At 53.8% G+C, this 27,944-nt stretch overlaps 1 protein-coding gene across 6 annotated transcripts in view; it reads right to left on the bottom strand.

The window, feature by feature from the left end:
- The window catches only part of COL27A1 (collagen type XXVII alpha 1 chain), a 147,087-nt gene extending 119,678 nt beyond the window's left edge, over positions 1 to 27,409 (bottom strand). For 5 of the 6 annotated variants that reach the window (XM_031654444.1, XM_031654445.1, XM_031654446.1 and 2 more), the window contains exons 1-5: positions 26,873 to 27,408; positions 20,412 to 20,482; positions 13,904 to 15,675; positions 5,303 to 5,356; positions 594 to 647 (exon numbers count right to left, since the gene is read on the bottom strand). In XM_031654444.1, coding sequence (XP_031510304.1) covers positions 594 to 647; positions 5,303 to 5,356; positions 13,904 to 15,675; positions 20,412 to 20,482; positions 26,873 to 26,934 — 2,013 coding nt within the window. In that variant the 5' untranslated portion in view covers positions 26,935 to 27,408. Of the gene's footprint in view, positions 1 to 593; positions 648 to 5,302; positions 5,357 to 13,903; positions 15,676 to 20,411; positions 20,483 to 26,872 lie in introns of all 6 variants that reach the window. The other variant, XR_004177969.1, reaches the window with a different exon arrangement.
- Positions 27,410 to 27,944: the final 535 nt, after the last annotated feature.

The raw sequence follows: 27,944 nt of genomic DNA, 5'->3' as shown, positions 1-27,944 counted from the left end.
CCCAGTTCAGTCCCCAAGGCTAATATCAGGGAGGTAAAAACTGTCTAGTGTTTGTAACTGTCTCTCACCTTGCACCCACCACCATCCTTTCCACTCTACCTCCTCCCACACCCCTGAGTTGGCCCGGACTAGCCTCCTTTCTCCCCTGTATCACCCCTGGTCTCCCGGCCTTGGCTCTGGTTCCCCACCCCCGCTTCATCTTCCTCATGGCATCTAGTGAGCTTTCTAAAACGTGATCTTTCCACATCCCTCCCCAGGATGCATCTTACAACACGGTAAGCCTTATGTTCTCAGTCTGACATTCAAGGCCAGCCTTCCCTATTTAGCAAGAAATCACCCCTCTGCCCACTGCCCTGAAGGCTCTGGGATCCAACTGCGTGACTCCCCCAAGTCTCTCCCAGCCGGAAGCACTGTGTCACCAGACCAGGCACAGGGCCCAGCCCTGGAAAGGGGTCCAGAGGGTGATCCTGGCTTGGGTGGGAATCCCCCTCAGTGCCCCTGAAGCCCTCCCACCAGGCGCCCCTGGGAAGCACTTCAAACATGGCTCCAACCCCAGCACCCACTCCATGGTCACATCTCCAGCAAATACTCACTTTGGCTCCAGGAGGGCCGGGGAGACCTGGATTTCCATAAGGCCCAGGAGGACCCTGAAAGAGAAAAGAAACAAAAACAAATAAGGTGACAAAAAACAGGGGCCATCTCACCTCTGACTGCAATGCCTGGCACCTTCCCTACACCCACTGGTTTATTATCTTCTCCCCAAACCAAGCCCTAGCAACACTGTCGTGGCCACTCAGCCTACTTTTGGGAGCACCCCCTCCGTGCCTGGCCCCGTGGGAAGCACATCCCATGTGCCATCTCATTTGATCCTATTAACCGGGAAGGTAGGTCATATTGTTATTACTATTTTGAAGACAAGGATGCTGATGTTCACAGAGGTTTGTAACTGTCTCAGATCACCCAGCTGCTAAGAGGCAGAGCTGGACCTGGATATCAGAGTACAAGTCCTTCACCCCTAAATTTTACCTCCTCTCCACACTCTCTCAGCCTGGCCCCGTCAGCCCTTCCCAGCTTCTTCAGGCTCAAACCACTCTTAGCTATGCACTTCCCTCCCATGTATCTGGTACTTTCTCTCCTCATTGCCTTTGCCCATGATGTTCTCTCATCTGGCAGCATCTTTTCTCATCCATCTCCTCTGCTTGAAACCTGATCCATCCTTCATGCCTGGCTCAAAGTGCCATCTCCTCCAGGGAACCCTCTGGGGCTCCTCCAGCTTCAAGTGGACTTTTATTTTTTAGAGGCAGGGTCTTGCTTTGTGGCTTAGGCTAGAGTGTAGTGGTATGATCATAGCTAACTGCAGGCTCAAACTCCTGGGCTCAAGAGATCCTCCCGCCTTAGCCTCCTGAGTAGTTGGGACTCCCAGCATGGGCCACCATACTTGGTTAATTTTTAATTTTTTTTTTGTAGAGATGGAGTCTTGCTACATTGCCCAGGCTGGTCTCGAACTCCTGGCCTGAAGCAATCCTCCTGCCTTGGCCTCTTGAAGTGCTGGGATTACAGGCATGAGCCATGGCAGCTGGCCCCAGCTGGACTTCTGTATGAGTCTTTGGAGTTGAGAGCTCAAGAAGGATGCATTTGACCTCTTGTGAACAAAGGTGCACCTCTCCCATGGCTGCAACGTGTGATCAGACCCTTAAACCCCTGCAAGCTCCAAGCTTTCAAGGTCTTCCAGAGACCACAGAGCACCTGGGAACACTGGACCCAGAGAGTCCAGGAGGCTTGGTCAAGGTCATACAGCAGAGTTGTGGCCAAGTGAGATCAGGGTCCAGGGCCTGGTGGTTTCAAGTCCAGAGTTTATTCATGGTGCTGGATTTTCCCAGTCCATATCCAAGTTCCTCTGTAACAGCTGGGTCCTGTTACGTCCACTTTCTCCAGCAAGAGCCCTGGCCTAGAGTCTTCCAGCCCAGTAATATAAATACAGCCCTAAGAGTCGGGTAATACTTGAGGGTTTTTGTCTAGCAGGAATAATCTGGGGCATAGGAGGTGAGGAGAAGCACCCCAAAGGGTCCAGTGGTCCTCCCCGCCCAGTCAGCCTCTAGGCACACTGCCCTCGTCCCTGCCCCTCTTGATTCATCGGGCTAACTGTGTGTGAACTGCTTTCTTCTTCCCTCTCTGAGGCCAGCTTCCCAGCTGCAGCCTGTCACATTCCAACCAAGGCACCTCCCTCTTCCTCTCTTCCTTGATGCCTGAACTGGGACCCTCCCCTTCTCCGAATGCACCGGGAAGGAACAGTGTCCAGAGCACACTGAGCCTGGGGAGTTTCTCAGTGCCACTTGTGACCCTCCTTCCAAAATAATCAACCCTCCTGCCCTCCCCTGCAGTCCACCAAACACTGTCTCCTGGCACGCGACAGAACCTGGAAGCATCGAGACTGGGTCCCAGTTCTGAGCCCCGCTTCGCAACCCCCAGCCTCGGTCTCGCCCTCTGTTCTGTAAATGACTGGGACCCAGCAGTCTCTAAGGAATCTGGAACACCCCCCGATGTTCACCCCAGCCCAGGCTCGTGGGGTCTAACCAGGTCTAACCACAAGCTCAGTGGGAACTGGACAGAGTTTGGGAGGGGGTGTTGAAGGAGGGGTCCGTGACACCCAGTTCCACCAGAGCCAGGCGTGGGCTGCACAAGGTCAGGGGTGGCTGCCTCTCCCCAGTCATGCCCCCAGCTGCCCCATAGATGGTGGGCCAGAGCACTCAGCTCCCCCATCTGCAGCTTCTGAAGGTGGGGGCTTCCTGTTTCCCTGCCCCCCCACCGTCCCCACCCCTCTCCAGCCTTGCAGAGAAACGAGGCACATAGTTGACTGAAAGCCAAGCAGACTGATTCTATAAATGCCGCAGCCTAGAAAGCCAGGTGGGGGAGGCTCTGGGATTCCCCGACATCCCTCCATGGGCTGGGGGAATATGTGGAGGTAGGAAGGGGCAAGACACAGAGTTTTGGGCGACCTCAGGTAAGAATGCCCCTCCTTAAGCCCCTCCAGAGCCCCCATCTGTGCAGAGAGGAGCTGGGATTGTTTAATCCAGCATTCTATTATCTTTGGAATTTTATAATACATGGAATTTCCAGTCTAGAAACAGGATGATGGTACGGTGGCGGGCGGCGGGGCTGGGGTGGCTTGCAGGGAAAGAGCCTAGAAGCGTGTCAGGAAAGTCATTCACCCAGAGCTAGGTGGAAACTTAGAAACGCCTTACCATGACCCCAGGCTTTACAGATGGGGAAACTGAGGCTAGGAGGAGGGAAGGGACTTGCCTAAGATTCCACAACTTCTTGGTGGAAATATTCTTGACTCTTAGATTAAAACTCTTCACCAATCATTTGCCCAGCACCTGCTGCACGCAGGGCACTCTGCTAGGCATCATGTAGGACAGAGAGGTAACCAAGGCCTATCTCTGAAGGGGCTCAGGTGAGTACCCAGAAAAATAAGCACAATAGATGCTTAAGATGGTAGGCTCTGGGCCAAGTGCAGTGGCTCACACTTGTAATCCCAGCACTTTGGGAAGCTGAGGTAGGTGGATCACTTGAGGTCAGGAGTTTGAGACCAGCTTGGCCAACATGGTGAAACCCCATCTCTACTAAAAATACGAAAAATTAGCTGGGTGTGGGGGCATGTGCTTGTAATCCCAGCCACTTGCGAGGCTGAGGCAGGAGAATCACTTGAGCCTGGGAGGTGGAGGTTGCAGTGAGCCCAGATTGCTCCATTGCACTCCAGCCTGGGAGACAGAGCAAGACTCTGGCAAAAAAAAAAAAAAAAAAAGAAATGGTAGGTTCTGGAGGCAGACTACCCGGGTTCAATCCTGGCTCTGCCATTTACTCTCTTTAACTTTATCTGAAGTAACTAAACCTTTCTGAGCCTCGGTTTCCTCGTCTGTAAAATGGGAATAGATTGAAACCTATTTCTCAGGATGGCTGGAAAGGTGGAATGAGATCCTGCACATGTGGCTCAGCAAACGGAGTTCAGTGGTCAATGAGAGCTGTGAGAAAATGGGCCACGCCATCCAGAGGGAACAGGGGAACCACTGCGGGAGTTCCAAGAAGGGAGTGGTCACCAGAAATAAAGGTGGTGTTTGCTCTTAGACATGAATGGAGGAGGAGTTTACAAAGGAGGACAGCCAGAGCAAAACCGCAGAGGCTGGGGGGCTCAGGAGGTGGGGGAAGGGAGTAGGCTGCCTAGGTCAACGGCCTCGTCCTGGTCCCAGGCTGCACGGTCCCATGGGCTAGCAGCCTCTGCGATATCTATGTGGTCCCCAGGGGGCATGTGCTTCATGAAGGCTCTGAAGCCAGGAAGAAATGCCGCTTCAGATGGCAGATTCCAGAGCCCTGGGCCCAGGGAGCAGAGGGCCAGGTCTGGAGGGAACTAAGGCTTGGGTAATTGCATAACCAGAACCATTCGCTGGGCTCAGAGCTAAAAATATGCCCCAGGCAGCTATCTCTGCCAGGGCCTCACCAGGCACCCAGCGTGGGAAAGGCTGATTCAGCCTGGGCACAGACGCCGGGTGCTGTTGGTCTCAGCCCTCTAAGGGAAGCAGGTAGGTCTCCCTCTAAGGGGATCTCCAAGGGTTCCAGCATATGGGTAAGAGCCTGGGTTCCAGTCCTGGTTTTGCCGTTTCCTACTCAGTTTCCTCATCTCTAAAATGAGAATGATCACACTGTCCCATGGGAGCTTGGGGTGGGCGTGAGAGGTCAAATAAGGCAGCATAAAAGAAGGTGCCAGGACATCACATAGGAGCTATTTTATTTTCCCTCTGGGGCTTGGGCTAGCTCAGCGAGCCACTGCAGCCTGCCAAGCCCGGCCTCTCTCCAGCAGGAGGAACTCAACTCCTCCCTGGCACGGCCCCTCCAGGTACCTATGTCCGCATCCCTACCCCAGGAGAGCCCTGCAGAAACAGGAAGAGGGATGCAAGGGCCATATATTCCCCAAGTCAGCTTTTTTCCTGGACAAACACTGAAGTCCATCAACCGAGGGGATGTGATCTTCAGGCTTCCCCACCTTCTCCACCCCAGGCTGCAAAGGGTGATATCCCCAATGGACAACCGAGACCTACAAGAGGTCATTGCTGTTCCATGCCATATCTGTCCATATAGCATGCCTGAGAGCCCTAAGTCCACTCCAAATGGATAAAGCAAAATATGGGTGCCAGAGATGGGGAGGGAAGAACCTGAGGACACACAGCAAACCTGAGACCTCGGGGGCAGTGAGACACAGGCCAAAAGAGCCAACAAGAGTTCCAAAGGACAGCGTGAGATAACTCACCCGAGGCCCACGTGCACCAGGGATTCCAGGTAGCCCAGGCAGCCCAGGGGGACCCTAAGGAAAAAACAAGACAGATAGCATTAGACAGTGCTCACTGGCAGCAGAGAATGGGCTCAAGCAGTCATTCAACAATCCCGCCTGCAGCTGTGGGCATGTATAGTCCGTGGCTCAGAGGAGGAGTCCCCTGAGGTCCCTTCCCTGAGAAACTCATGCTCTTTGGAGCTTCTGGGCTTTGGTAGCTACTATTCAGTCACCGAAGCCCTCATCATTTATCACCCAGCTAACTTAGGGTGTCACCTCCTCCAGAAAGCCTTCCCCAAGTTGGACAAAGTCCCTTCTTTTCCTCTATTTTAAAGACCACTATCTTACTTGGGGAATTATCTGCTTAGAAGCCTGTCTCTCCCATCAGATGATGGTCTCCTCAAAGGAACTAAGGGGATATGAGTCATCTTTCTATCCCCAGGGCTCAGTCAAACGTTTGATAAAATAAAACAGCCAGAAACCTCAGAGCTCAGCCAAATTCTCTGCAGAATCAGAACAGAGAAGGGACTTGGCCAAGGTCACACCAAGTGTCTCTGCCCCACAAAGAGGCAGCACAGCACACAGAGCACGGCGCGGGTTTTTGAATCAGACGCGCCTGGGTTCAGATCCCTGCCTGTCACTGACAAAATGCGCAAGTCTTTAGCCAGCTTATGCCCATACAAACGGAGGCAATAAAACACTCCCCATGGGATTCCAAGGATGACACGAGAGATGATAAATGTGTAGCACAGTGCCTGGTACGTAACCGGCACTCAAATGTGCTATCTGTTCCCATGGCCACAGCATGGTCCAGCCTTCATCACCGCTCCCCAAGAACCTGCAGTAGCCCCCTCAGTGGTCTCCCCGCCTCTACTCTCTCCTCCACTCCCTCCCTTCTGCAGTCCTCCTCTACACAGCCTCATTCACCTTCCAAAAGCCCTCCCCTGCTCAACAACATTGAAGAGCTCCCCATTTCCCGCAAGTGAAAGACCTAACGCTGAAGCTCAGCATTTAAGGAACATCTGTGTATCTTCATCTCTTTTCTCTTTACACAGGAAGGGAGGCAGCCGAGCAGACTTACTAAACCATGAGCTGGTCTTTGTTCAAATCCTGTCTTTACCACTTAATAACGGCAGACTTCCTGCAGTTCCTCCCACTTATCTGAGTCTCAGATGCTCCCTGTTAAGATGAGTCCAACAACTACTGCTGCATCTACCTCGAAGGAGTAAATGAGGATTAACTAAGCGCCTGATGTGAAGAACTGTGCCTGAAGCCTTCAAAGGAAGCCAGGCTTTCGAGGATGTGTGAGGCCTGGGGAATTCATTTGTTTCAAATAACCATCAACGAGATTCCAGGTTTCCTGCCCAGAGTTAAAATCGGTGTTGAAAACCCAGTCCGGTTTGGCTGGTAATTAATCCAGATCTCACGCTGGGCAGCCTCGGCTCACAGTTCTGGCCTGTGAACACCACGTGCTTGCTCGTCCATGAATAAAAATCAGAGGAGAGATCCAGACAGGCAGATACGGGTACCAGGGTCACTGGGCAACAGCCCTGAGCAGAAAGAGGAGGGACTGTTTTGTGACCTCGGGTAAGTCCCAGCTACCTCTGAGCATCTGGGGACCTCTGGCCAAATTGTCGGCAGAGCTCAATGGCTGGGTAGAGGAGTTGTCTGGTTTTGCAGGTTCTGGACTCTGGGTGCCAGTCTTACCTACTTCCCCTCTCCAGCTGTCTCTGGGCAATAGAGTATGGTGTAACGCCAAGGGCCTGGGTTCACATAGGGCACCCCCACCCCCCCACTTACTAGCTGGGTGGCTTTGAGCAAAGCTATTTCCAGGCTCCAAGCCTTTGTTTCTATTGCTGTAAAATGAGGTTAATAATAGCACCTAGCCGACATATAATCTATAACAAGTGCTAATCCTGGTGTCTGGCACCCAGTTAATGCTCAAAAAAATGTTAGCTGTTATTTCTGTTAAGCAAGCTTCTGGAACGTCCTCAACTCAAAATTTTAAGCCACCCTCCTTCACATCTGTTTCTAGGGGACAGTAAGAGATGTCCCTTCTTAGGAGGCCCTCCTTGACCCAACTGTCCCAAGTGGACCCAGAATTAAAGAAAAAGCAGGGGGCTGAGATGAAGCACACTGTAGGTATACCACACCATTTCAACAGATAAGAAGCCAGAGGGAGGTTCAGAGAGGTAAAGTGACTTGCCCAGTACCACACAGCTAACAAGCAGCAGAGCCTGGATTCAAACCCAGGACCGCTGGAACTGTTCTCCTACCCTGCGCAGCTGCCACACAATCTTGGTCAAGTGTGACTCTAACTAGGTATGTGGCCTTGAGTAAGTCCCTTCCCTTCTATGGGCATCTGTGAAGTACAGATCCTGGAACCTTCTTGGCACTGGCATTTCCTGAATTGCGGAGGGCCAAGGTGGGGGTAATTTCCTCTGCTACGTATCAGGTCAAGAGGAAAAGCAAGATTCTTCCCATGTCACAGAGGAGAAGGCCAAGGCCCAGCGGGGTGAAGGGCTTGTCCAGGACTCTGGGGAGGAACAGGTTCCGTGGGTGCAGCTCCTTCACGGACCCTGGTGGGGCTGCAGCTGCAGAGGCCTGGACACTCCCTCTTGGCATGTCTTCTGCCCCAGAAATAGGGGCATCCAGGATAGAGTCTGACCTCATCCACCACATCTGCAGAGCAGACTCTGAGTGCCACTCAGGACCCAGGGTCCAGCGTGGTGATGTCAGCCCACGGGCCGACTCCTTGACAGGCCGGCCCCAGCTTCGGGCCTGGCCAATCCCTTCACTCCAGACCTTCAACCTGGGTGGGGACTGCCAGCTGCCCAGTGCTAGCCATGGGCTGGACCCTCCCCTACTCAGTGCCCACTTTGTTCGTGGCAAGCATGGGTGGGTGCCCCCTGGCCCCTCTCCCCTGATCCGAGACCCTGCCTGTTCTCTCTGCAGTGGAAAAACGCTGCCATTTCTTTCCAGGGCCTGAAGCCTGAGAGGGTGACTCTGGGATGATTCACGAGGCCGGGGTGGGATTTTCCACTTCACGCTGCAAACAACGGGGCCTCTGAGAGGGCCCGGAGCTGAGGGGGAGCAGAGCGGGGGCTCAGGCCTGCCTGGGGGAGGTGGAGGAGGCCTGGGCTCCAGGCACATGCAAACAGAGCCATGGAAACAGCCAAGCAGACCCCTCGGGGCTTCCCCCAAGGTCCTGGCCTCTGACAGCCAGATCTAGGGGAACCCCATCCTACGGAACAAGTCCACCCTTGTGTCCAGCTACAAGAGCCTCTGCCTGCCAAGCCCTGCAGAAAGAAACCAGCGCTGGCTGGCATGGCCCCTGGCAGTAAGCAACGAGAGGTTTTACAGGCCTGGGGTTTAGGAGACCAAAGTCCGAACCTAGGTGTGCAGCTAACTACCGTGTGACCCTGAGCAATGTCCTTTTGATCTCTACACCTGGACTCTGTGTCTGTAACCTGTTGGGGGTAGTTAGGGAGCCTCAAAGGGCTCTTCCATCTCTGATTATCCGAGCTAATGATTATTCCTAAGAATTCCCACAGGGCACCCAGACTTCCCCAGCCTCTGTCCTAGGAAGGACCTGCTGGAACAGAGCTTCTCGGCATCAATACAGCTCTGTATGGCCTTGAGTGAGTTACTTCATCTCCCTGGACCTCCAGGCCTCAGTTTGTCCAGCTGTGAAATGGGAATATAATACCCATATTCTGAGATGGCATGTGCATGCTGGTTCTTCTCCATTTACTCCCCAGATCCATGCTGTGCCCTGGGAAGCTGACTTCTACAGATTGTACCCCGGCCTTCCTTGACCTCTAGCTTCCAGCTGGGTTTGGCCAATGGGAGACCCCAGAAAGAGAGTGCACAGAAGGGAGGACAGGCTATTTCTCTCCCTGTGCTCTCTCTGCTGTGCTATCATTTGGCTGCAGCTGTGTTCTCCCATGGCCCCTGCTTCTGTGGGGAGACCCCTGCTCAAGGTTTTCATTCTCACTGGGTTCTGGGAACACCTTTCCCTGGGACCTTCTGGTCTGGCTTAAAAAAAAATGGGGGCAGTCCTCCCCTAACCCCCCTCCTGTCTAGCTGACATGTGTCATGACACTCTTATCCATTCAGGCTCCCAAGCTGTCCCTGCTCCACCGACTAGCCCCAGGTTAATATTTTCATAGCACAGTTCCCCAAGCAAATGTGAGACTATGTCCAGACCCTCCCAGTTCTCTCAGTGCACCAAAGTCCCCACGTCGACACCCACCATCAGTCCACAATCACAGCCACGACAATCTACCAGGACCCAGGTTTCATATGTGCTTTACCTCCTGCATCTCACTGAATCCATGTAACGACCCTGGAAAGGTAGGTGGCACCGTATCCCCATTTTATAGAGGCAGAAACTGAGGCTTAGAGAGGTTAAGTGATTTGCCAAAGGTCACACAGCACCAGGCATCTAGAGGACATTCAGCTAACAATTGTGCAAAGAATGAATGGATGGCTGGATAAGGGAATGGTTCAAACCCAGGTCATCCCAAATCCTAAGACTACGTGCTTTTGCAGTCCACATGGCCTCCTCATCTCCCTGACAGCAGAGTTCTGGGTAACCTCAAGGAGCCCCGTCTGGGAGTCAGGACGACCTGCATTTCATAAGGATCAAATTCTTTCGTTCATTTCACAGATAGATAGTCACAGAGCACGTGCTGTGGGCCAGGCCCTTAGCTGGGTCTTCCCGACAGGACATTTGCAAAAAGTGCAAGCGTGGGCAAATGCCAGTGGCCTGATCGTGAATAAATAAGGCCTTGACTCGCCTCCTCTCAGGCGTGGGGCTTCTGTGCAGCTTCTGTGCAGCGCTGTGAACCGCGGCCTCCCCGCCCCAACTCACCCAGGGCCAAGCTCAGTTTTTCCATGCTCCCCCCTCCTGGGGCTCCCACAGAGCTCCCTCACTCAGCAGCTACAACTCCTGGCAGGCCTGGGCCCAGAACTCTGTCTCAGCCTCTGCCAGTTGCTCTCGTGCCCTGAACCCCGAGGAATAGGTTTGCACATGCAAACACAGCCACTGCACCTCTCTAAAACACTGAAAGGCCCCACAGTCATGTCTAAGGGGAGAGCTGTCCCAACACTTTATTTCAGTAGGAGACTGAGCACTGGGGAGAGGAAAGAATTTCCCCAAACTCATTCAGCAAACCTAGGTAAGATGGCCCAACTTACTTCATTTCTACTCCAGCTTTTTTTTGAGACGGAGTCTCACTGTTGCCCAGGCTGGAGTGCAGTGGCATGATCTCGGCTCACTACAACCTTCACTTCCCGAGTTCAAGGGATTCTCCTACCTCAGCCTCCCAAGTAACTAGGATTACAGATGTGTGCCACCATGCCTGGCTAATTTCTGTATTTTTGGTAAAGACAGGGTTTCACCATGTTGGTGAACTCCTGTCCTCAAGTGATCCGCCTGCCTTGGCCTCCCAAAGTGCTGGGATTACAGGTGTAAGCCACCACGCCCAGCCTCTACTACAGCTTTATATGCAAATAAAATTTACGCACATTTTCAGGCCACCATCCCCCCCAGAAGTGGGAGCTATTATCATGTTCTATAGAAACAGGGTCAGCATGGATCAGTCACAAAGCTAAACGGGGTGGAGCCAGGATTTGAACCCAAGTCTGCATGTCCCCAGATGGGGGACAATTAAGCTCTTCTCCTGGGCAGCTGGAGCTTCTGCTCTGCTGGGCTTAGATCCTGGATGTATACGGAGGTCAAGGGAAGACAGCAGAGGCCAGAAAGAATGAGAGTTCATTTTATCACCATTCAAAGATGCCTCTTCCGTTACATTATTCTGGTATCTGGTGAAGAAGTGACCAGGTTGCCATCTGCTACACAGTGGACAAAGATTCTACCAGCTTCCTGGTTCCTCCTGGAGTAAGCTATGTTCCAAGCTGGAGGAGGGTGGGGACAGGGGATAGCATGGGGCCTGAGGCAGGGATGTCACCTGGGCAGGTTGGTGTCTTCCCCTTGTCCTCAGAAGTCAGGGCTGGAGGAGCAGAAAGAGCCTCGGCCCTGGCCAGAAGTCGGGGACCACAAGTCGCATCCCAGCTCCTTCAGGAACATGCTGGGTGCCTCTGGCCGGGTCCTTTATCTCTTTCTAACCCCTGTTGGATCATCTGTGGGGCAGGGCTGAACACACACAGACTGCCCTCCTCAACCAGTTTCCATGAGGTCCTAAAGGAGACACCGTGCCTGTGGAAGTAGCTCATAAACTTGATGGGTTATCGAATCAGAAGATTCTTTAGGCCAGGCACAGTGGCTTAAGCCTGTCATTCTAGTGCTCTCAGAGGCTGAGGCAGGAGGATCGTTTGAGGCCAGGAGTTTAAGACCAGCCTGGACAACATAGTGAGACCCAGACTACAAAAAAGTGACAAAAATAGCTGGACATGGTGGCATGTGCCTGTAGTCCCAGCTACCTGGGAGGCTGAGGCAGGAGGATGGACTGAGCCCGGGAGATTAAGAATGCAGTGACTTGTGATCACACCACTGCACACCAGCCTGGGTGACAGAGTGAGACCCTGTCTCTAAAAAAAAAAAAAAAAAGAAAGAAAGAGATTCTTTAGATTTTGAGTCCTTCCTTTGAGACCAGGGACAGGGACAGTAGTGACTCTTGTCTGAAGCCCCCAGTCCCCCAGATCTGAGTCCCAGAGCCTCAGAGTGGACACTCAGGGCAGTGGGATGGAATGTGCTAGTCTTGGAGTCTAGAGTCTGGAATGTTAACTTCAGCTCTGCCTCCTCCATGCTGCGTGGCCTTGGGCAGGTCCTGGCCCTCTCTGAGCGCAATTTTCTCACCTGTCCAATGAGGAAAGTTGAACTAAGTCATCCCCAAGCATCCACTGACTGACCAAGTTCACTTCAGTGCCTCCTCTTTTTCAAAGAGATTTGGCAGGAGGCCTCACTTCCTGCTAACCCAGAGCCCCGAGCCCCAGGAAAAAGTATTTGACTCAGACATACAGAAGACCCAACATTCTATAGAATCTGCCCTGGGCCAGCTCCCCTCCTCTCTCCACACCACACACGTTCTTGGGAGGGAGGGCTAGCCTCCTCCTCACGGCTGGGTTGTGCTGTGTGGCCAGAGTTGAGACCATGGACCTCACCATGTCCTGTCAGGAGGGGACAATTCCCCTTTTGACCTCACCACCATTGAGCCCAGCACACACACAGCGTGGGAAGCTGAGCTGTCAGGGCCCCAAGGCACCTGGTGCCAGAGTTGGCCTGGGTTGGCTGGAGAGGTGAAAAAGGTTCCTCATTCTTTCCACAAGAAAGTGGTGGCTCCCAACTCTCTACGCTGCCAATTTCAGAACACGGAACTTGAGCAGAACGTTGACATAATTGCAAAGCAATGCATACAGTTTCCATAAGTTCGACAATATGGTTATACTAAAGGCGGACTCTCAGTCCCCTTGGAGACAGGCTGGATAAATATTATTCCTAATGATTATTAAAACTCATTAAGTGTGTTTGGAAGGCCTGGGAATTCCCAGCATCTGCCACTGTCTCCGCATTGCAGGGAGCCCTAACCTCAAACACAGAGCCCAGTGGGAGAGCCGGCTTCAGGAAGGAGAGAGAGAGGCCACCACACGGTGGTCGTCTCCAAGGCGGGAGAACAGAGCAGAGCCCTGAGGCTTCTGGAAACGCCATCCCATCATTCCCCACCCAGAGGAATTGGCCTCCAGCTGTGGGAAGGTCGTTGCCCCTGGAGACGGTCCCAGGCAAGCCAGAGATATCGACCCTGAGACCATCCTGCAAGTCGTGTTCTTTCTTCTCCCTTCCTCTTCCTTCTGGCCCACGCTGATCTTCCGCACCCCAAACTCCTACCGGGGGTTACAAATCAAACCCCTGCAGGCGCTGGGCAGGCAGGTAACATAAACAGGTGAAAGGACTGATCGGAAGACTCAGTCAGGAGAAGTGGGGACCAGCACAGACAAGAACAGACTTGTTCTAACGGGGTGGCTCAAGCGCCATTGCATCTCCCACTTTCCAAGAGAAGCTGGTTGCTGAGTCTTTTTATAAGAAATCTCTCACATTTTTCAAATGTTAGTAACTTATTGGATTTTTAAAAAAGGACACTGCACGTGCCAAACAAAACATATCCAGAACTCCCCATGTGTGACCTTTGTCTGCAACTCTCAGACAAGCTGATGGCCAGAAGGACCCCTGCTCCATGAGCTGGGAGAGCGGGGCTTTGGAAGCTGCTTACTCACTGCATGATCTGGGGCCAGACAGCTACGGGCTTTCCTTAAGCTATTCGACCTTTGCAGCTGGGTTAGCAAAGAATGGGCTTGGACCTGGGCCAATCAAAGCCCAGGGGTGCTCTTCACCTGGGGTTAACCACCAGACTTAAGTCTGTCCCAGTGGAGCAGAGTGAGCAATGATGCATTTAGCAGAGCCAGAGGAGCCAGGGGCCTGGCTGGAGCCGAGGATGTGCCCATAACCAGCTCCCTGCTCTAAGCTGCTCCTTTTCCTTCTTTACCCGGGGCAACCACTTGACCAATGCCCCAGTCCCCCACTGGAGCTCCACGCAGCATGCAGACCCCACTCAGTCTTACCGGCAAACCACAGTCTCCCTTGGGCCCCGGAGGCCCCATCAGCAGAGGGAAAGGCGTAGATCCTGCCAGGTGGAAGAACGAATAGCCACTGCTCGTGGGCCGGGGGCTGGAGGACAGGAATTGCGCTGGGGCCAATACCAGGGCTGAAGTGGTCTGCTGACTGGGCTGGGACTGTCTGGGGCTAGGCCTGGTTGTCAGATCGCTCAAGGGGACATCCCTGGCTGCCTTCCCAGGTCTGAGGGGGACGGGCTTCCGGGGGCTGCTCTCAGGTCCGGCTTTCTTTGAGGCTTCCGATCCAGTGGGCTTCTTGTTTCCAGTGGGAGCTGAGCCAGGAGTGGGGACGGCAGGTGCTGTTCTGGGAGCGCTGGTGCCCGAGGTTGGAGGCACCATTGTGGCTGGTGGCCGAGTCATCCTGGTAGAACCAGGAGTAGGGGCAGGAGATGAGGATAAAGCAGTAAATGGGGGAGGTTTGTGGGTGCTGGTGCGGGCAGAGGCCGGCTTACTGGCATGGTTAGTCATCTTGGCCTCAGTCTGAGCTAGTGTGGGAATGGGTTTTTTAGAGGAGCTGGTGGTAGGAGGTAGGGGCTGGGTGCTGGGCAGTGGGGGCCTGGGCATTCCTTGGTTCCTCTGGATGGGCTTCTCTGCGGGACGGGATACTTTGGCAGGAACTGGACGGGAAGTAGGTGGTACTTGCTTCTGAGTGGGTGGGGCTGATTTTGTAAATGAAGGTGCAGCTGTTTTCTGGGTAGGATGGGGGCTTTTGACGGGGACAATTGAAGTAGAAGGGGCTGAAGGCTTGGTAGGGAGGCTTTTGGGGATTTTGGTGGCTGTGATCTTCTGTGATGGTTGAGCGGCTGCAGGGCGAGGCGTTCTGGTAGAGCTGCCAAGAGAGGCTGGGAGCACAGGATCAAGTGTGTTACTGGTTGACAGCTTGGCAGGTAGCAGTGGGGTTTGGGCTGGGCCTCGCACCGCGATATGCTGGTGAGGGTTTGTGGGGCTAGTCCTTTGGGGCTTGGTGGGAGTGGCGGGCACCACAGTCCCCTTGGGTCCCCTGCCTGCTGGCTGTGACCCCAGTGGTGTGGCAGTGGTCAAGTTCTCCAGGCCTAGCAGGGCGAGGTCAGACTGGAAGGTGAAAGGTCTGCCAGAGTCTTGGGAGAAGAGAGGCCCCAGTGGGGACTGGTACATGTCAGCCTGTCCACACTGCTTCCTCAGGTGGGTACAGTAATTGTGAGCGACCTGCGTCACAGGGTAGATACTGAACTGGCACAGAGCACCTTCAAATTGGACTGCATGCGGGTTCATCTTCCCAAAGAGGAAGGAGCCCCCGGGGTCGAGTGCAGGGTCCCTGTGGAAAGGCAGCAGGACAGGCACCCGGCGCTGCCCGCAGGCGGTCACCAGAGTGACTGTGCGGCCTCGGAGCTCGAGGGCCAGGTGGTGCCAGCGCCCGTCGTGCATGTCGAGGTCGAAGGCCACCGAACGCCGGGACCCCAGGTGGACGACCGTCTTGCCGGGGAGGAACTGCAGGCCCAGCTGCAGCTTGTGTTTCCGGCTGCGGACAGCGAAGAGGAAGGCATGGTTCACCCGGTGGGAGCAGAGGCTCAGCACCAGCGCCAGCTCTGTGCCCAGGGAGGCAGGAATGACGGAGCCCGTGGGAGCCTGGAGCCGGGCCCGCTGTGTAAAGATGAAGCCAGACTGGAAAGGAATGACTCCCGGGGGTGCAGGGCTCCCGGCCTTCGTCCAGCTGAGGCCCAGCCGCTGGAGGACGTCCACATCTGAGAGGGAGGGAAAAGGGGAGAGGACACAGTCAGGACCTGCTCCAGCCCGCCCCACCCCCACCCCCTAAGGGGCACAGACAATGTGGACAGTCCACCCACAGCTACCTGGTCCTTTGTTCATTCATCTAAAAATAATGCCGCCCCATGGTGGTGGCTGAGAGGGCAGCGTTGGAACCATCCGGCGGGGATTGTGACCCCTTATCTGGCTGCATAATCTTGCATACTGGGGTTAAAAAACAGACTCTGGAGCCAAACTTCCTGAGTTCAAATCCTACCTCTAACACTAATCTTGTGACTTTAGTGCCTCAGTTTTCCCATCTATTAAATGGAATAGTAACAGTCCCAACCTCAGAAGGATGTAACAGTTACATGAGTGAATACATTTTTTTAAGTGCCTGGTACAAAAGCAGCACTTTCAAATAATAACTAATACTAAAAGTAATGATAATCACCAAATGCTCTTGCTGAGAGTGTTAGAGGCTGCGCAACAGTGACATGTTATACTCCTTTTTCTCCACCAGGAAAGCCATCTCCTCCAGGAAGCAGTCCCATAAGTGAGGGACCAGGGTGACAAGAATAGACCTGTCACCAGAGCTTGGTAAAGGATGTCCCAGGGGTCTAACAGGTTCCACCATCTCCTCAGGGACCCACCCATTCCGCTTCCCACTCCCAAGGTGTCTCTACCAGGCTACGGGGCTGCTATCTGCTATCAGAAGGGTGATGGCATTTCCGCTGACTCCTCCTCCTGCCCGCAGGGCTCTGGGGAGAGAAGGGGAAGCAATCAAAGCATCCCTGCAACCTCTGTCCTCTGGCAAAGTGTATGGATATCTGACTGTGGTCTGGCCAGGTCACATCCGCCCAATAATTATGTCAGCAGGGCTTGCCAGAGCAAAAGCAAAAGGAGGGCTTCCAGAGTGTTTATGGAAAGGCTTCCTGACCTTTCCCCTCCCAGATTATTAGACCCCTTCAGTCAGCTGAGCTGCCAGGGTCAGCAAAGCAGGCTCCTGAGCTCTGACTCAGCAGGGAAGGAAAAGCTGCCTCTAGGAGTCTGGGTCAGGTCCTCAGGGCCCTTCCCCTGAGCTCAGCCAAGATAGGCCCTGAGTACTGAATGCTCTTTCCCTATCATCCCCTGCAAAGGTTGTGCTGGGGGTTGAATGCAACACTTGGCGTTTGCTCCTCAGTTGACAACTGGGAGATGGATGGATGGATGGATGGATGGATGGGATGGATGGATAAATGGATGGATGAAAGGATGGATGAGTAGATGGATGTATAGATGGATGGATGAATAAATGGATGGATGGATGGATAAATGAATGGATGGATGGATGAATGAATAGATGAAGGGATGGTTGGATGGATAGATGGATAGATGAATGGATGGATAATGGCTGGCTGGCTGGCTGGCTGGATGGGTGGGTGGATGAGTGAATGGATGGATAGGTAGATGAATTGGTGGATGGATGGATGGATGATGGATGGATGGATGGATGGATAAATAGATAGAGGATGGATGGATGGATAATGGCTGGCTGGCTGGATGGTGGATGGATGAATGCATGGATGGATGGATAGATAGATGAATTGGTGGATGGATGGATGGGTGGATGGATGGATGGATGGATGGATGGATGGATGGACAGATGGATAGTGGCTGACTGGATGGATGGAATGGGTAGGTGGATGAATGGATGGATGGATTGAAGGTAGATAGAATTGGTAGATGGATGGATGGATGATGGATGAATTAATAAATGGATGAATGGATGGATGGGTGGATGAAAGGGTAGATGAATGGGTGGGTGGATGGATGGATGGATGGATGGATAAATGAATGGATAAATGGATAATAGATGAATAGTTAGATAGACATATGGATGGGTGGATGGATGGATAAATGGATGAATGGATGGATGGATGGATGAATAGATGGATGGATAATGGCTGGCTGGCTGGATGGATGGGTGGGTGGGTGGATTAACGGATGGATGGAATGGAAGTAGAATGTAAAGATGAAGTAGATAAGATGGATGGAGTGAATGAATGGAAATAAATGGATGAATGGATGGATGGAGTGGATGAAAGGGTAGATGAATGGATGGATGATAGATTGATGGATGGATGGATGGATGGATGGATGGATGGATGGATGGATGGATGGATGATGGATAGATAAATGGATAGGTAAATGGATAGGCAGATGAATGGGTGGATAAATGGACAGAAGGACAGTTTCCTGGGGGAAACTGAGAACCTGAGTGCTGGCAGCATGTTATAATGGTTCTATAGCAGACTCTGGAGTCAGAAGGGCAAAATGTAGAGCCTGAGAAGACCAGCAGTGAACCTGGACTCTGAGCCTCAGTTCTCTCCACTGTGAAACAGAGCTGTAAAGAGCGCCTACACCATAGGGTTGTTAGGGGGATGATATGGTCATCTTCCACATCATCTTCACCCAAGCCCCACATTGAGTAACTCTGCTTGAGTCTCTTACTGACACTTGGACCTCAATTCCCTGCCTGTAAGACAAGAGAAACAGACCTTGAGATAGCACAGGTGTTGCCATGTTCTAAGAATTCTATAGCTCTGTGTTGCTGGTTCAGGTTGGCTTGAGTTTAAGACCCTTATTCTTCCTTAGGACCCCAGGGGCTTTCATTTCATTTCAAACTCCTCCTTCCCATCCTTTCTCCCATCTGTCTGCCCTCAGGTTCTAAGCTAAAATAAACTGCTGATTAAGGATTCTCTTAATGGTATCTGTTTTAATCACTGAAACCCTCTTATTATCATGAAATACTATTCACTATTATTCACAATAAACTGGGACTTAGAATGGGAGGAGCCATTTGGTTGGACAAGAGGTATGGGCAGGAAGCCACCTGGTCCTTCCTCTAGTCCCCACTCAACAACCCCTGGAGGGCTCCTCAGGCCTGCTCACATCCCTCTCCACACATGGAATTTAGGGCCAACCTGCACTTACCCAAAGACAGTCACAACTGGCTGGGCCAGGCAGCACGGGTGAGGTTTCCCCTATCCACTGGGTGGACTTCTAAGCTGACAACCAGCCAGTCTCCAGGTGTCCCCCAAAGACCATCTGCAGCTAAAGGGCAAAGTCTCAAACCCTGACACCTGGCAAAGGCGACCAGCCCAGAGCTGCCATGAGTCTCTGACCACTGTGGGCACCACAGGGCATAGGAAAGGGTTATTCTTGCCCGAATTTTTCAGGTAACTAATTAACACCAATAAGAAAAACTAATACTTGTTGAGCACTTACTATATGCCAAGTATTTTACAGGTATGATCTCACTTGATCCTCTCAACAATCTATGGAGCAGGTACTCTTTATTATCCTCACTTTACAGAGGGGGCTCGGAAGAGTCAGAGGGAATAACTTGCAGCTCAAAAAAGGCACAGCCAAGGTTTGAACCCAGGCCACCTGACTCCGGGGTCTTTGTGCTTAGCCATGATGCTATTCTGCCGGGGGCCTCCCAGGCTTGTTGGAAAGCAGGGTGGACACACATCCAGCATCCCATCACCGGTGAAGAGATGGGGGACAGGGGAATAAATTCAGCCCAACGCCAAGATAGAAGGAGCCTGCCAGCTGGCCCCCACAATATCCCTTTATTACATAAACCTGGCTCCACACAGCTCCAGCCTCTCCCCAACCCCCCGCCCCAGTGCCTGACTCAGGACTCTGGACAGCTGTTCACCTACTTTGTGGGGGAAACAGCAAGCTTGGAAAATATGACATTTGCACAAAATGTTGCTGGGCAGCAGAAGTCTCTTCCGGGCACAGCCCTGCCCTCCCAGGGGCCCAATCCCTGCCGAGTGGCCAGGTCAGGCCACAGGGACTCCCGGCGTGCCAGGCTGCCTGCCCCAGCACAAGGGCTGGGCGTGAAGGCGGGGGAAGGGCGGCTATTTTCAGAGGCACGCGGCTGCTTGACAAACAGATGTGGGAGAGGTTTCAGTTTCCCTGGGCAGATGTGGAGCCAGTCCATCGCCGCCCCGGCCCCCTGGACAGCCCCTTAGGGATAGGAGGGAAAAGCAGGATCTCACGGGAAGGGGAAGATGGGATCCCAGGCTTGGGCCATGACAGTTAATGCTTAATGCTTTGTTTTTTTAAGCAGTTCTTAACAGCACTCATTGGACAAACAGGGACAACCGAGGCTTAAAACCGGAGTAACTTACTCAAATTCTGCCCCAGAAACAACACAAGCATCCCCCTTCCGCATTTCTGCACTGAGTCTTTCCTACCCCTTTACAAAAACTTCAAATGTGATTTTGTTTTTTTTTGAGACGGAGTCTCGCTCTGTTGCCAGGCTGGAGTGCAGTCGCGCAATCTGGCTCACTGCAAGCTCCGCCTCTTGGGTTCAAGCGTTTCTCCTGCCTCAGCCTCCCAAGTAGCTGGGACTACAGGTGCGTGTCACCACGCCCAGCTAATTTTTGTATTTGTAGTAGAGATAGGGTTTCACCATGTTGGCCAGGATGGTCTCGATCTCCTGACCTCGTGATCCACCCACCTTGGCCTCCCAAAGTGCTGGGATTGCAGGCATGAGCCTGGCCTCAAATGTGATTATTTCAAGCCTAAAGAGAATTTGCCAATTATCATCTCCATTCTGCTGATGGGAAAACTGAGGCACTGAGTTCCAATTACAGGCACCGCTGTCTCCTACCCCTGAGTTCTCAGGCCCCTTCCATTCTCCTTTGTCTCCCCCTGGACAAAGAGAAGACAGAATTACCTTCAGGAGCTCCTTGGGTGGAGGCCAGGTGACAGGCAAACGAGACTAAGATCCAGGAGAAGAGAAACCCCCTAGAGACCAGGAGACACAAGCAGAGGCGGCATCAGCTTCCACCCGCTCACGCCCAGATCCGGCTGGGGAAGCTGGGAGTGGACACCAGTCCCAGTCTCACCCCAGTCCTGCCCACAGAAGGCAGGAGGCCAGGTGCAGGCTCTAGGACCCCATCAGAGCAGCAGCCCACTCTTCCCGGCCTCCAGGCACAGCCTCTCAGTGAAGACCTGGTTACATGCACAAACACAGCCTTGCTTTTCACAGATCGATTAGCCAAGGTCAGTGGGCAGGAAGCAGCGCACAGGAAGCCCTGCCCTGGTCATTGGAACATCTAGGGTCCAGCTCAAAATCTGATGCTGACTCACTGGGCAACCAGGGGCCAGCCCCTCCCTTTCTCCGAGCCTCAGTCTCCCCATCTGTACTACAGCCTCATGATCTTGAGACCCTTCCCCAGACCCCAGCCAATGGGCTGCAGAGCCAGGGGTGAAAGGTCAGTGGGAAGACCAGGCTGGTCTGCTTGGAAGACCAATCCCCACACAGGGCAGGAGAGAGGAGACCCCTTAACCAGAACCAGTGTGGGTGAAGGCAGCTCCTGACTTGGCTTTATCCTAATGGAAAGTGGGAGAAAGAAAACAGAGGGGATGAGGGGGAGTTAGACAAAGCCAGCTGCAAACCTGGCCCTGTCACTTCTCAGCTGTATGAACTCGCATGAGTCGCTCAGCCTCTCTGAGCCTGTCTTGTCTTCTACAACATGGGCTGATGTTCCCTATCTCGCAGGTCAGGCATGAGGAGTCAATAAGCTCATGCAAAATACTCCCCTAGACGGTCCCCGCTGTCCCTACACTCTGGGGCCAGGAAGGGTTAAAGTTCTGCTCTGTGGCTCTTGCCAAGATGGGCAAAGGCAATGATACTATTTCACCTTCCTGTGGGAGCAGCCACCAGTGACACCCGAAGCCACCTGGGGTATCTGATCCCCAGGCAGGCAGAGGGGAGGGCGGCACGTGGCCAGAGACAGCCGGGGCACAGCAAGAGAGCTGTGTCAGGTGGGTGGTGAGGGCTAAGGCTGGGACAGACAGGCCCAGGATGCATTTCCAAGAGGAAAGCTAGGATGGTGTACTTCTGTGGAATCACGTAATCTAGGAAACCCGTTTGCCAGGGTTGATAACTGGAACCCTAGGTTCTTCCCAGACTCCCTGCGCACCGTAGATGACAGCTTCTGTCATTGTGGGCATGGTGAAGACACTGGTGATTACATACCCACAGACATCCCTCCTTCCTGTTTGCTCACATAGGCATGGACTTACAGGATCCTACGTGAATCTGGATAAATCTAAGCTGATCCTGAGAATTTCATTTGCCATGCCAGTGACTGGTTTAGGCATGCATGTAAGACCCAAATGTGGTCAGTGAGAGGTGAGGGATGCCTGTTAGAGACCCTGAGAAAGCAGAGAAGGTTTTCTTCAAGCCTCCGTATGCTGTTGAGTAAGGACATACTGCTCAGAGCTGCTGCAGTCATTTTGGGTACATGAGGTAACAAGCCCCAAGAGCACGTGAGGATGGCAGAATAGAAAAATAGTGGGTGTCTGAAGACACTGTTGAGATGCTAAATTCACCAACCCTAGTACTGCTCTTCCTTGAGGCCTCTTGATATGGGAATAACCCCCCTTATCCTTTAAACTATTTTGAGTTGGGTCTTCAGTTACTTGCAGCATAACGTAAACCAGCTGAAACAGCACTCAGATGCCAATGATGGTCCCCTGATCGCCTTCTCCAGCTCTGGGCCTTTGCACATGCTACTCCCATCATGTAGACACTACTCCTTTGACTGGTCAGTTACTGCACATCCATTAGATCCCAGCATGGGTGTCGCCTCCCGCAGCTCACTGCGCATGCCTCACTACGGTGGTTCTCACATGTGTGGTCATTGTCTACTCTCCTATTTCCCTGTCTAGACTAAGTCTCTAAAGGGCAAGGACACCCGTCTTATTCACTGTTTTGTTTTTTTTTTTTTCATTTTGTTTTTGAGACAAGAGTCTCACAGTGTTGCCCAGGCTAGATTTGAACTCCGGGGCTCAAGCTCTCCTCCCACCTCAGCCTCCCGAGTAGCTGAGATCACAGGCATGTGCCACCATGCCGGGCTTATTCACTCTTACATTTCCAGCCCCTGGCAGGCACATAGGAAGTGTCCAGTATATTTTTATAAGATGAATTAATATTACCTGGTATTAGAGGACTCTGGACTTTAAAAAATGTCTTCCCAAAGCCTTAATTCCCCTGCTCTGACTTTTTCCAGAATTGCTCCGAGATAATCCTTGGTCCTTCCTCTTCATCCTCTCCAATCTGCTGCCACTGTTGGGAGAATGCCTTTTTCACGGGGCCAGGCCCCCAGCTCACCATGGGCAACGACTAAAGGTCAAAGTGTCAAGCTGCCCTGGGGTTGCCTGGGGAGAAGGCAGGGCCAACCTTTCTGGCATGACTTGCTCCCTTGAGGCAAATGGCAATAGCATGAGCCCTGGAGAGAAATAAAACGCAGCTTTGTTTAATTAGACAAATGGAGAATACTGAGGCTCAGGGACGGCAGGTACTTCCATCCTGGGCAGCGTCTGGGTTCATAACTCTTCAGTAGTATTTCCCACACCCACCAGAGACACGCTTTCTAGGAAATTGGCCAAATACATTAGGGAAGAGCTGTCCCCTGCATCCCAGTCTTGACAATCCGGAAAGCACACCTGTATATCAAAGGCTCTGAGAAATCCTGCAATCAACAAGTTGCCTGTACTTTCTGTCATTCAGCAGTTCCCAAATTGAGAACTCATTTTTTTCTGTGAATGCCTTCTCAGAAGAGACTGCCCCTTGCCTTCCTGTGTTCCTGTAACCCCACTAATTTCTGTTCCGTCTCCTTCCAGTCCCCTCTCTTCCTGGCCCTTGTCTGGCACCTGCCCTCACTCCTTGAGTCCTTCATCGGATTATGTCACATACCAAACTTCCTAGGAAGTTAGGAAGTTTCCCAAACTGATAAAGAAAGGCAAGGTGGGGAAGAGAAGGTGCAAAAACCATACATGTCCTTCCCGGTCGATTTCCCTGGCTACAGCTATACCAAAGTGACTACTCTGCAGAGAATTAGAGGATACATCCTTGTAATCCCTGAAAGTCAGGAGAAAGAAGTCTCACAGGAGACATGGAATCAGAATCTTCTTTTCAATTAAGCTTCCTAACACCATGGCTTCCAACTTGAGGACGTTAGCCCTGAAGGCCTATTACAAAAGTATTCAGCCTCCATTCATTCTCCCTGACAAATGCAGCTGACCCTCTTGGAAATGGATTCTGTGCACTTGACTCATAAACTTGCCAAGTATAGAGCATGTCGGAGTGGGAGAAGGCCATTTAAGATCATCTAGGGGTCACATTCTAGTCCTCTCTCTCCCTTCTTTGCAAAGATGGGTAACTGAGGCCCAGAGAGGGAAAGTTATTTGCCCAAAGTCACACAGTGCTTCAAGTCTATGACTTAACAGATAGTCCTTTTCATTTGACAAGTCATTTCACTTGACAAGTCAAATGAAAAGGACTATCTGTTAAGAAATTGAAGCAGAAATTGAAGACTTCCAGGGACTTCCTACTTGCCAGAGACCGGAGCCCCAGCCTTCACCAGCAGGAACAGAGATGCAACCCAGGGAGCCAACGAGTCATCTAAGTCAGCTCCAGGCCTGGAAAGTTGGCTCTCAGAGGGAGGCCCTGCCGATTCTTTTGCTCCCGTTCCAATCCTGTTTAGGCTACTGCTAATCATGTTTAGTGCCTGTGCTGCCTCAGGGCTTTGCTCTTCCAGACTTCTGTTTTCACCACTTGCTTTGTGGGCCTTGGCTTTGCGAACCCAGGGCTCCAGAATGTCGGGAAGACCAGAGCACAGAGGCCAGGGTGGCCAGGAGGCAGCCGAAATGGGAGCTGCGAGGAAACATCGCACGGAAACATCATCCGGCCACACAGCCCTCCAAGCAGGAAACCCAGGTGTTCCTATGGCCTGCAAAAGGCCCTCTGCCAGTGCACCAAATGGGACTACTCCTGGGTAACTACACTGCCAGAACCGGCAGCCTGCTTGGATAGTTTTCTTCCATCCTTATTACCTGGAAACCCACAGGATCTTGGAAAACCACACCAGCTTCAACTGTCACTGAGGGCGCTGAGCTAAGACCCAGGCCACAGAAATGCACAGGGAAAGTGGCCCTATGGACACTAGGCTTGGCTGTTCACACATGGGGTAAAAGCTGAAAAGGGAGCTAACTGGAACTATAGCGCAGCAAGTCGGATGGACCTGTCCCACCTGCCTCCATGGACTGGCCAGACCCCCTGTGCCCAAACGGCTATGCCTGGGCTTTCTTCACAGCTTCCACGTCCTCCATGGGAACAGAGACAGGTCATCGTCTGGACAGGATGCAGCCCAGAACTTTCCCATTGACTCACACACCCATTCAACATGAAGGGAATAATACAAATACCAGCTGCTGTTTATTGAACACTTATTACATGCCAGGCCCTGTTCTAAGCCCTTTACAAGCCTGGTCCTGTTCATCTTCACAAAACTCAGCCAGCTGGGAACAAGGTGCCAGTTTTGTGGAGGAGAAGAACAAGCAGCAGAGTGGCTCACCCAAGCTCGCGTAGCAGAGTTAGGATTCAAACTCGAGCCTGCCTGATGGCAAGCCTCGTGGCCCTCCTGTGGTGCCACCTGCCTCCCACGAACATGATTCCGTGTCTCACTGCTGTCCCCTACCACCAGTGGATACGGTACTCTGCATAGCCAAGCCAGACAGGTGGGTGTCAAGAGGGTCCCTGGACAGAGATGGAGGAGAGAAAATGCCAACAAAGAACAGGGGCAGTGTGCTCAGAAAGGGACAGAGACCACCAGGAGGCTGCTGGCTGCTGGGGGTCCGCAGGGCTGGTGGAGGCACAGGAGAGGGAGAATTTTCTGAGTACCCGTAGGAAACAGAAAGAAGCAGAGGCCAGGGATGTGTCCATAGACATGACATGGAGTTTGGTCCGGCCAGAAGGGTCCAGGGGCAGAGGCATGCTGGAAAGCAGAGGCATGATGGAGAGCAGAGGCATGCTGGAGCCAGAGCGCACATGATGGAGGATGATGTGATGGCAAGGGAGGCAGGGAGGCAGGAGAAGGCAGAGACTGGGCCTCTGAGCAGTGTGGCGGCCCACTTGCCCAAAGCTGGAGCTCCACCATGGGGTGCTCGCCTGGCACCACTTTTCTGCCCAACTGCTGGCATCTACCCTGGCGCAGGGTCTTCTGGAGAAAATGAGTCAGCAGCGTGCTCACTGGTGCCGTGTATGTGTGTGTGTGTGTGTGTGTGTTGTGGTGAGGGAGTGCGGGGCTGGGGAATCACAACCAGCCAGCTTTTTCCAAGACATGGGGAAGAAAGGAGGGGGTGTCATCCTGCGGATTCCAGCTCAGAGGGGGCAGGGCCCAGCTACAGCCCTGACAGCCTCTGGGGAGTGTCCTGGTGTCCTGGGGGCAGGATGGAAAGAGAGGAGCGCCGTCCACAGGCCCCGAGGGACTGCTTGCATGCTGCTGGCTCCCACACACACCCACACGCTGCGCCGGCTCTAGCACAGGCTCACTCTCTCTTACAAATCCTACTCCACACGCTGGGAATCCCAGTCTCTGGGCCCCAGCTCCGCGCAGCCGCTCCTGGGAGAGTCCCTGCCCCTCTCCGGCCCTGTCTCCCTATCTGTACACTGAGAGGTTCCGCACAGTGATCGCCCAGGGCCCTTTCTGCTCTGACATGCTGGCTCTCACTTTTTCTCTCTTACACACGTGAAAGGGACAGGAACCGAGAAGCAGGAAACAGACACACAGACTCAGGCCGACTCACACATACACGCGGAGATTTCCAGAAACGCGGGGACGTGCAGAGGCACACAGACACGGAGACAGGAGCAGAACCCGAGACCTGGTGACCTAGAAACTTGCGGACAATTTCACAAGAACAGATAGAAACGGAGACGTACAGGCTTGGGACCTGCAGACATCGAGACACCGGAACACACCGACATGGCCCCAAACGGAGACCCCCCTCCTCCCCCAGGCATCCAAAAAGCCCCCCTCCGCACCCCGCCGGCCGCTCCAGGCGCCACCACCCACCCCCACCCCCGACCCCCGGGCTGGCTCTGCCCCCGCCCCAACGGGATCGGGCAGCCGGGCCAGGCGCGGCAGGGCGGGCAGCGCTAGCCAACTCTCGCCCGGCCGGGGGCGCAGCCCCTATTAACCCTTGGCGTCCCGCCTCGCGGGGGCGCAGGAAGGGACAGGAAGCTGACGTTCCGCTGGAAGCGACCGCGTGGCGGGGAACACCGGCCCTCCCCGAGATTGGAGCAGCAGGAAGCTGGGGAGGGGGCGTCCCCGAGCTCGTACTCACCCCCCGTGCGCCGCCGCCGCCGTCGCTGTGCCTCGGGCCCCCCGCGCCGATCCCGCTCCCATGGCAGGCCCCTACTTCATGCTCCCGAGCCCGGGGGGCAAGTGTGGGCGCGCCCCATGGGGCCGCCAGCCCCCCGCCCCGCCGCGCCAGGCCGGCTCAGAGCGCGCGGCCCCCGCGCCCCCAGAGCAGCCCCGCGCCCAGGGGCGCCCGAGCAGGCAGGCAGCGCGGCTGGGGCCCCGCGGGCGCCCGCGCCAGGCCCATGGTCCCAGGAGTCCGGGCGCCGCGCTCGCCCCTGCCTCGCTCCTTTTCTGCTTCCACCAAAAAGGAAGAAGAAGCAAGAAAAAGAGAGAGAGAGATGATCAAACTTTTGGAGGCGGGCTGCTGGCGGTCCCCGGAGGCAGAGCAAGGCCGGGTGAGGGCGCGCGGAGGGCGGTGGAAGCTGCCTCCCCGCCGGCCTGGGGGAGGAGAGGAAAAGGAAGGATTTGGGGGAAATGAAGGCGATTTAAAGTCTCGGCCCGCGGTGTCTCTCCACCTTCCCTCCTCCCCGCGCCGGGCCGCCCTCTGCTGCCCCCTGCTGCCCCCTGCCGGCAGCAGCTAAGGATACAGCCTTAGCTGGCCCACTACAGCCCCGCTGGGACACCCGCCCCCCTCCCCCTTGTATAGATGGGGAAACAGATTCACGGAGAGGCAGGGGCTGCCCAAGGCTTCACGGTGATTTGATCACCGTTCTGAGATTAGGAACTTCTGACTGGTGAGGCTGGGGGTCCTCCAATGGGGGGTTGGGGTAGAGGGAGAAGGGCCAAATTCTACTCCTGGAAGAAACCCACAGTTTCAGGGACAGAGCTAGGACCAGGACTTGGTGTCCAGACTCCCATGACAACCAGTATCCTGACCTCCACCGCCCACCAAAAGTTTGCGCTTCCAGACTCGGAGCGCCCTGGAGAACACACAGAGTGGGCTTGTTAAAGGTTTGCCACCCTCTCTCTCCCTTCTGTCAGAAATTGGAATCTAACCGCACCCCCGCCCCCTCACGCACCTCCACAGAATCGACAAAAACTCCCTCGGATCCCAT

This window comes from Papio anubis, chromosome 13 (assembly GCF_008728515.1).
Source record: "Papio anubis isolate 15944 chromosome 13, Panubis1.0, whole genome shotgun sequence".
NCBI classification, from domain to species: Eukaryota; Metazoa; Chordata; class Mammalia; order Primates; family Cercopithecidae; genus Papio; species Papio anubis.
This window is presented reverse-complemented; position numbering and strand designations above follow the sequence as displayed.